Source organism: Lithobates pipiens, unplaced genomic scaffold, assembly GCF_037356315.1.
Source record: "Lithobates pipiens isolate NorthernLeopardFrog02 unplaced genomic scaffold, aLitPip1_a1.2 Scaffold_16, whole genome shotgun sequence".
Lineage (NCBI taxonomy): Eukaryota > Metazoa > Chordata > Amphibia > Anura > Ranidae > Lithobates > Lithobates pipiens.
The window spans coordinates 565,066,942-565,076,174 of record NW_027507748.1 but is presented as its reverse complement, the minus strand read 5'-3'; the positions used below and the strand labels follow the sequence as shown (position 1 = coordinate 565,076,174).

Here is a 9,233-nt window from a genome sequence, read left to right as displayed (position 1 = left end):
TTCCTATTCTATGAAAAAAAGTTTTGATTACACTTCAACTGTGTAACAAAAATGGCTTTTTTTATATAGAAGAATATTAGGGTGTTCAGAATCACCAATCACTGATTAATATTTATTAAAAGCTTTCGGCAAGATTCTTACTAAAATATTTTTGAAAAACAGAACATAATGTTCCTAGGCCTAGTTCATTGAGTGAGTAGTAATTTTTTTTTTTTTGGTATGTCTATGTTTTTGTAGACCTATTACAATATGATTGGTCGGTTTGTTCCGTGGTTGACACTTCCTGCGTGTTATCTTTCAGAACAGTTTCAGATAGCATATGGTAATGCTTCCTCTATCGTAATACCTTATATTATTACCTAGCTGGAACTTTTGCAAAAACAAACAGATAAAAAAAAACTCAATTTATGGCTTACGTTTCTCGCCTTGAGGGCGGTAAATGGAGTTAAAGCCATTATTTGTGTTTAGACGTGTGTGACTCTTCTGTCTGGGAGGGACACTATAAGCAACTCTGAGACACATCTGAAACTTTCCTGTCAATCCAGGAAGTGCACACGTGAGCAGTAGAGATGCAGCGACAGGCACTGTGAAGGAAGCCAACTGCAGCAGTACTCAACGTTGAATATTATTTCTCATTGCCGAGGAACAGTCTAGTCTGGAGCAAGTTAACAAAGCAAAGAAAGTTTACAAAGGAGGATGCTTAAAATCAACATTCAGGAAACAATCATGTGTTACTGCCATTGAGGAAATTCTACAAGTGTCTTGTTGGTGGAGTTATTATTGATGTGTACATGTAAGAAGCACATAACAGGGGATGAGTAGTGAGCTGACAAGAAGCAGAGATGGGATACATGGGAGTTTCAGGACAAGTACACCAAAGCATCAAAATTCTGTGGCTATCCGGACAGAGGTTAAGAGACATAATGCGGAAAAAACACACCTTGGCCGACTAATGAAGCTGGTGGAAAATGTGAGTGACCAGCATCTGAGATCCAGCTTGATGGTGTCTCTGCACAGCCTGAAAGGTAAGATGGCTTTTCTGTATATCATGCTGGAATTAAAGCATGTAACATGGTAATAGATTAGCCTGGCTTTTCCAGGCTAGTGGCTTCCTCAGGGTCAACAGTGTGGGACACAATCCTCATGCCCACTATGTTGGCTCCAAGTGAGTTGGGTTTTGGGAACCCTGTTTGAAAACATGTGGAGCTCCAGAAGGTTTTGTTGGGAAGATACTTGGTGGTCCTCAGGCTTGAGCTTCTCTTTGTGACTAGAAGTAGAAGTAGAGTCCTGTGTTCAGGATGAAAGTCTCAGACACTCCTGAACTGAAGTGTACCGGTGTGCATTGTGCCAACTGTTCTGCAGAAGGCAACCCTTGTGATATCACACCTTGCAAGCAAGTGAGTCCTTAATTTGGGGTGATTATCAATAACATAAAGAGCAAAAGAGAAGATCTTAATTCTTGTGACTACTCAAGTTTGATCTTACAATTCCTTTCCTGCATCAATATAATGAAAGGATTTCACTGGTGATATGAGCAAATGCGTAAACTGTCGGCGCTATATAAATCCTGTATAATAATAATAATAACATATCCTCTTATGTAAGTTAGCCCCAATGTCAGGCTGAAGTTGGCTGAATGAAAAAAATTGAAAAGATTACTCTATTCGTGCTATATACACAGTATGGATGGATGAAAGCCTGTGCTTGGCTATTGTATTCTGACAGCCACTGGCAGTGGCTGTCAGAATAGTCAAACAGTGGCTGTATCTGGTTGGGTTGAGCTGCAGTTTAATTGGCAATTTTCCATCCAGTTCACCCAATTTTTCGATGAAAGGGAGGTTGAATGGGATAAGGGGGTAGACAACAGGGCCGCTTACAAAGCAAATTTAAGCCAGTTCAGGAACTAGCCAAAAGTCACACAGTGTATGGTCAGCTTAAGGTACATATTGTCTTATAATTAGGCCATATTCACACGGCCATTTACATGCAGCCACGAGATTACAGAGGCAAGAATCATTGGATTCTTGTGGCTGAAATGACTGGGGAATGTAAATAGTCAGTTAGTCAGCTACATCCAGGCCCTGGCACCTGTCCCTAAAGGCAGGTAACTACTTTGAAAAGCGATGACTGATGTCAGTCTGTCATTAGTTTATATAGGCTGAATGGCTGCTGATTCTTGCTTCTGGAATCCACTGGCTGTATGTAAACTGCCATGTAAAGGAGGCCCTAAAGTGAAATTCCAGGCATCACATAACCAATCTTCAAACTGTCACCTCCCCCCTCCTAACACCTATTCTGACTAACCTCTTTAGGAAAGGTCTGTATACTTACGTAGTTTTAGGTTGTTTCAGTCTGGTCATACAATCCGGCTCCCCTGTGTCAGCCAGCACGGCTGCAGGGGAGAGGAGGGAGTGCTGACAATGGATGGGCCATTGAAGTCTATGAAGGCCACTGAAGCATGTCCCACTCCCAGGGATTACTAGCCTTCCTTTCTTACACAGGTTATTCAGAATAGGTGTTAGGAGAGGGGATAGTTTTAACATCAGATAGGTGGTGCCTGGAATTCCACTTTTGGTCAGTTACAATAGAAAGATCATTGCAAAATATATATATATTTGTATACCTTAGATATGATTGTAAGCTCTAAGGAGCAGGGCCCTCTAGTCCCTCCTGTATTGATTTGTATTGTAAGTGTACTGTCTGCCCTCATGTTGTAAAGCGCTGCGCAAACTGTTGGCGCTATATAAATCCTGTATAATAATAATAATATGCAACTGTGCACTAGTAGATCTATTTAGTATTTTCTGGCTATAGATATCAATAAAGCCACAAACCCTATTTGTCTATGTTTTTTTACTGGTGTGCAGCACGTTGCAGGGTTTGGCTTGTGGCCTACCACTTCATTGTCTGGTACAAATATTGGGAAGTCTGACTCTAGGTATTCAAAAAAGGCAAGAGCTTGTTACTGGTAAATCCAGGAAACTGGTTGTGTTGCTTATAGCAATTAAACTAATAACACCTTTTCTTCTGATGTAGCATTACAAATTGATACATTTCCACAATTTATTCCTACCCCTGTTGATGTAAACCTGATGTTCTGACAAAATATGAAGGCTGCCATTGCTGATCTTATTTTTTGAAAATGCGAGTCACTGAATCAGAAGATGTTTGCAGATCAAACTACTATAATTTCACTTGCTTACTTGTTCCATGTCAGTAGCTCAGTAAATACCAAAGCCAGAGACAGCCAGGCACCTAGCATTTTCAGAAGGAGGTCAATAATGGTAGTAGTCTTATGTTCATCACTATAGGGCTCCTGTAATGTATGAACTTCTTCGATAAGCATGAGACAAGCATATAATTTCTTTAAAATATCACTATATGATGTAGAGGTGAATAACCACATCATTATTTAGTAAGGAAAACAAGAAAGCATGGTTAGCTATAGGCTGGGTTCACACTGAAATCGGATGCGACTCACAGCAGGGGTCTGGTGTATCCCTGTGCTCCATTTCAGGGACGAATCAGGCCTGAATTTTTGCCTGAATTCGGATCTGAAACGGAACCAAAGACGCACAATCCATTCCGCAGCTGCCCCAGAGATGTGTGAAACGGCTCCATAGACAGACGGTCACACTCTTCTGTCATGCGAATTGGATGCAGAGAAATCTGCATCCAATTCGCAAAGGTGTGAACCCAGCTTTAAAGAGGAAGGAAACCCTGATGAGTTTACTTCCTCTTTCATTCCCTGCAAAGGTAAAGCATAATGGACTACTATGCACCGTATAGTAGTCCATTATGTGTCACTTACCCGACACAGGAGCTAGCAAAGTCACCGCTGTCCCCTGTATCCATCTTCTCGGTGGATCTCGCTGCTCCGCCGCTGTCATTCGGCGAAGCCACGATGACGTCACTCCCGTGCATGCGCGCGGGAGCTGCCACTCACGGCATATCGCCGTTGACAGCGGTGCGCTCAGTGCGCCTGCGCGCCGCTGTCTATGGCGCATGCGCTGTAGACAGCGGTACCTGTCTTTCGGTAAATATCTCCCAAACCGTATAGGTTTAGGAGATATTTCTTGGACCTACAGGTAAGCCTTAATCTAGGCTTACCTGTAGGTCAAAGTGGTTTGTAAGGGTTTACAACCACTTTAAGATTATATGGGATTAATATCATAACATAATCTATATAGATCATTGATATGCAGAGACTTCGTTCTTTTTTGACACCTTGTAAAAAACTGCTATATAATCTGCACCTTTAGTGCTCATGCACACGGACGTTTTAAAAAACTGGCTGCAAAGCTAGCTCCGATGCCTGGAAAAATTGTTGTTTTTTTACCGCATTTTGCATTGGCGTTTTTGCGCGTTTTTTGCGCGTTTTTAGCGTTAGCGTTAAGTAGCGTTTTTTAAGAAACACATCTCTTGGCTATAGCACTCAGAAAACAAAGAAAATATGTTGCGCGTTTATGCGCGTTTTTGCGCGTTTTCCCGCGATTCGCGTTTTTACAGCTCTAGCTCCACGCCACGGAACGCACTGGTCCTGGGTTTTTTTTACAGCTTAAAAACGCCTATGCCATTTGCAGCTCAAAAACGCCTAGGTGGGCATGAAGCCATAGACTAACATGGACAGCCGTTTTTAAGCTGCAAAAAAAGCTCAAAAAAGTGGCTGTAAAAACGTCTGTGTGCATGAGGCCTTAGTAAACAAAAATTGCTGCATTGGTAATATTATAGCGGTTCATTCCTGGGACTGTGTTTGACTCTGGCCTAGAACATTGTAAATTCAAAGGGAGAGTTCCCTGAACATTGTGTTTTTTTTCTCTTGGTCCAAAGAGATATTTGTAAGCTAATTGCACTTTATGAGCAATTGTGGTGTGTGCCTGTTGGGAAAAATTACCCTGGAAAAAAAGCTAAATTTGCAGTGATGCAGAACAAATTAGTGCCATGCCATTAGAACAATATGCAGCTGTAAATCTTCTTAGCGGTTTGGCCAATTACTGAATTACAATATAATTATAATACACAATGGCCTGCTAGTATCACCTGATAATGGTATCTGACAGGCGATCTTGTGTCTGATCTTGGTGTCCCCTTCTTATATTGTAACATGTTAATATCCAAAATGTACAGAAAGGGGTTGATTTAGGCCGCTTTCACACTGAGGCACTTTGCAGGCGCTAAAGTGCTAGAAATAGCGCCTGCAAAGCGCCCTGAAAGAGCCGCTCAGTGCACTGAGGGCTTTCACACTGGAGCAGTGCGCTTGCAGGACGGTCAAAAAAGTCCTGCAAGCCGCATCTTTGGAGTGCTGTAGGAGCTGTGTATTTACCGCTTCTAAAGCGCCCCTTTCCATTGAAAACAATGGGGCAGCGCTCCAGACATGCCTTCAAAGTGCCGCTGCAGCGCCGCTTTGCGGGCGGTTTTAACCCTTTTTCGCCCGCTAGTGGGGGTTAATACTGATACTGATCAGCGCCGCTAAAAGGACCGCCAGCATGCTGAGTGCCCCAGTGTGAAAGGGGCCTTACTAAAACTAGAGAGTGCAAAATCTGGTGCAGCTGTGCATGGTAGCCGATTAGCTTCTAACTTCAACTTTTTCACTTTGGGGGTAACTCCACTTTCATGGGGGAAAAAAATAGCAAATAAAGAAAAAATAATCCAGCACATATAATTGGGACACTAATCATATTTGGATTGAATGTTATTACAAATTACCTTTCCTTTCCAATCTGCAGCCAATGTAATTTTCTGAGAATGCATTGCAATAGGGCTACCTGGAGTTGTTCTATACACAGAGTGTATACTGATCACCCCCCAGAAACATTATTTCCTCCTTGTGTGATTGGCTCACCAATTTTCCCAGAAGTCTGCCTAAGATACGAGTCAGATTTCAGGCATCCCCTGCAACAAAAATGTCATTTTTGGAGAGATACTTTCAATAGGAGCACATCTAAAGGGATGCAGGCAAAGCAGATTTCCTCATTAGTGCTCTGCAGCTGCACACCTGGCAGTTAATTATGGAACCACTCCCATTAGACCCACTCAGTACAGAGGCACAGACAAACACACAGTGATTTCTTCAGAATAACAAAAGGTAGGAATCTGCAACAAAGTTTGTTAAAATCCTTGCAATGTACATAGATCACCCAGAGGGGCATTTTTTTTCTCAACAAAAGTGGAATTAAGCTTTAACATTTCACAAAAAACTGGAAGTTGATTGGTTTCTATGAAGAGCTACACCAGATTTTGCACTTTCCATTTTTAGTAGATCAACCCCAATATGTTAATCCACATTGCTTTGTTTAATGGCTTTATATTTATTACCAGCTCCATTCATACTGTAAGCTCTTATTGGTTACAAAACAGTTCTACCAGGGAGTAGTTCTTGCACTGCTGTTGTTGATCACATTGCAATGTCTTATTTGTAAAGTGAAGTAAACCTGCTAAAATTGTAATTGTACATGAACAGTATTAAAGCGGGAGTCCACCGGGACTCCGCGTTTTTTTTTTTTTTTTAAAAGCCAGCAGCTACAAATACTGCAGCTGCTGACTTTTAAATAGTGTCACTTACCTGTCCAGCGCGCCCGCGATGTCGGCACCCGAAGCCGATCGCTCGCTCGGCTGCCGGGTCCCGCCGCCATCTTGGGTATGGGAATCAGGAAATGGAGCCTTTCGGCTTCATTTCCTGGTTCCCTACTGCGCATGCGCGAGCCGCGCGGCGCAATCCGGACGGTCCCCGCTGCCTCTGGGAGCTGTGTGTTTCCCAGCAGGCAGCGGGGCACTTGCTGAAGGGGGCGGGCGCTTGCGGAACGGGGCGTAACGTACGCCCCGTTCCGCAGAGAGCTAGCCCGGAAGTGGGTGCAGTTACCTGGATTATCCAGGTAACTGCACCCCCCTCCCCCCTGAAAGGTGCCGATTGTGGCGCCGGAGGGGGGGGGATTCCGATGAGCGGAGGTCCATTTTAGGGTGGACCTCCGCTTTAATGCAGAAGAGGTAAAAACCAGAAGGGGATACACGTGAAGTAAACACAACTTTCTGAGAGGCTGAATTTAAACAGGAACTGGTGCTGATGAGCAAGCCACTTGCAGGAAAATTGTTAGAATAACAGTATATTGTGTTAGCGCTGAACAAGCCTACTCTTCTGCCGATATGGTTACAGTATTCCAAATCTTTACTATATTTATAAAAATCTAACTAATGAAGGCAATATATAACAGGTACACTTAGGTGGCTGTGCAAACTTTATGGTGACACAGTTGGGGTGTGTTAAAATTCCATGCTGTTCCATTGAGTTCTGTTGCTGGTTCTTGGCCATCGCAGGTATCCAACTCTTCTGAGACTAGATCGCTTTAACAACCCAACCCAAAATCTATATTTAAAGGCAAATAGTTATACATACAACTAAATCACAGGCAAAAGATTTGTAATTCTTTCCAGTAACTTTTATGATACCTTTACCTTTGCCAGCTAGGTGACACCACTTATTTGTTAGAGTTATGCCCCGTACACGCGATCAGATTTTACGACGGGAAATGTTGGATGTGAGCTTGTTGGCGCTAAGTCCGACCGTGTGTATGCTCCATTGGACATTTGTTGTCAGACTTTCTGCCAACAAATGTTGGCTAGCATGCTCTCAAATTTTCCGCCAACAAATGCGTGTTGTCGGACTTTCCGATCATGTGTACACAAGTCCGTCAGACAAAAGTCCAAAGTACAAACACGCATTCTCGGAATCAAGGATGAGCCAGAAGCGGTCGGTCTTGTAAAACTAGCGTTCATAATGGAGATATCACGTACCTCTTGTACGTCACTACGTTCATAGTTGTTGCCCAACATTTGTGTGACCGTGTGTATGCAAGACAAGTTGGAGCCGACACACTTTGAACAAAATTCCACGGTTTTTGTTGTCAGAAAGTCCGATCGCGTACACGAGGCTTTAGGGCCCACTTCAGGCAAGAAATAAAAATGACCTTGCAGTGACTCCACTGCACTGCAAGGGCTAAGTGACATTTATGTCTAGGGCTAGGGTAAATAAGGTGTAATACTTACCTTAGTCCTCCTCGCTAAGGTAGACTTCGTCTTTACTGTGGGATGTTTCCCCAAAAGCCTCATCACTTACATTGCAGGATCAATAGCCCTGCACTGTACATGAGGACCATAAGGTCCTGGCCTTTACGTAAATAAACTGGAGTATCTGATTTAGGATTCATCTTACACAAGGTAGATGGACCTATGTAGTTTGTGAGATTTGTCATTTTATTTGCAAAGAAATTTGATTGCATCGAACCTTTGATCCTTTACAAATTTATAAATGGAAAAGGGATTGGAATAAATGCAAAAAAACAAGAAGAAAAACATACTTCCATGAAGCAGTCAATTTTTAGTCTGTACACAAGTACAATCTAATTGTAATGCACAATAACACCTTTTTTCTGTGCATCAGTCATTCATAAATGCCATCCACTGTATACTGGCAGACCTTTCTGTTACAGGTAAAGGGCACTTGTATCATTTCAGTAAATTAGTCTGTTTTTGGCTTACATGATTTAACATTCTTCCACAGAAATAAATGATGCCACTTCCTCTAATAAACTGCAGAAGTGTGTGTTGTGCATGCACAGCTCAGACAAATTGTTTAAAAGACCCAAATTGATCAACTTAGGTTAACAATTACATCACATCATTGAATTACGTATGCTGAATTCCCTTTTTTTGTGCTTATCAGTGTACTACATCTGTGATGTAACTGTACCTATAGGCACTGTGCTAAAGTTTATTGTCTCCTGTGTGTTATACCATCATGATTCATACTAAAAATCATCTCACACAGATTTGTATTGCAGATGTAGGGACCCTGCCCTTTGCTGTTTTGTCCCTTAATAAAGTGATTGAAATTTTTTTTTTTTTTTTTTATGGTTTTCTTTATTAATTACAAACATGTTAGACTAAGACCCATTTCACACTGGATCGTTTTGCAGGAGTTATTGCGATAAAAATAGCGCCTGCAAACCGGCCTGAAACAGCTGCTGTTGTCTCTCTAATCTGAAAGCCCTGAGGGCTTTCACACTGGAGCGGTGCACTCGCAGGACGGTAAAAAAATGTCCTAGCAGCATCTTTGCAGTGGTGAAGGAAAGGTGTATACACTGCTCCTTCACCGCTCCTGCCCATTGAAATCAATGGGGCAGCACGGCTATACCGCCGGCAAAGAACCTCTGCAGAGGTGCTTTGTGGTGGTTTTTAAC

At 42.5% G+C, this 9,233-nt stretch overlaps 1 protein-coding gene across 1 annotated transcript in view; it reads left to right on the top strand.

The window, feature by feature from the left end:
• The first annotated feature begins 368 nt into the window (after positions 1-368).
• AGAP2 (ArfGAP with GTPase domain, ankyrin repeat and PH domain 2) overlaps positions 369-9,233 on the top strand; it is a 423,211-nt gene continuing 414,346 nt past the window's right edge. Inside the window, exon 1 of the mRNA XM_077483649.1 lies at positions 369-1,025. Within this exon, the coding sequence (XP_077339775.1) occupies positions 815-1,025 (211 nt within the window). The 5' untranslated portion in view covers positions 369-814. The remainder of the gene's footprint in view (positions 1,026-9,233) is intronic.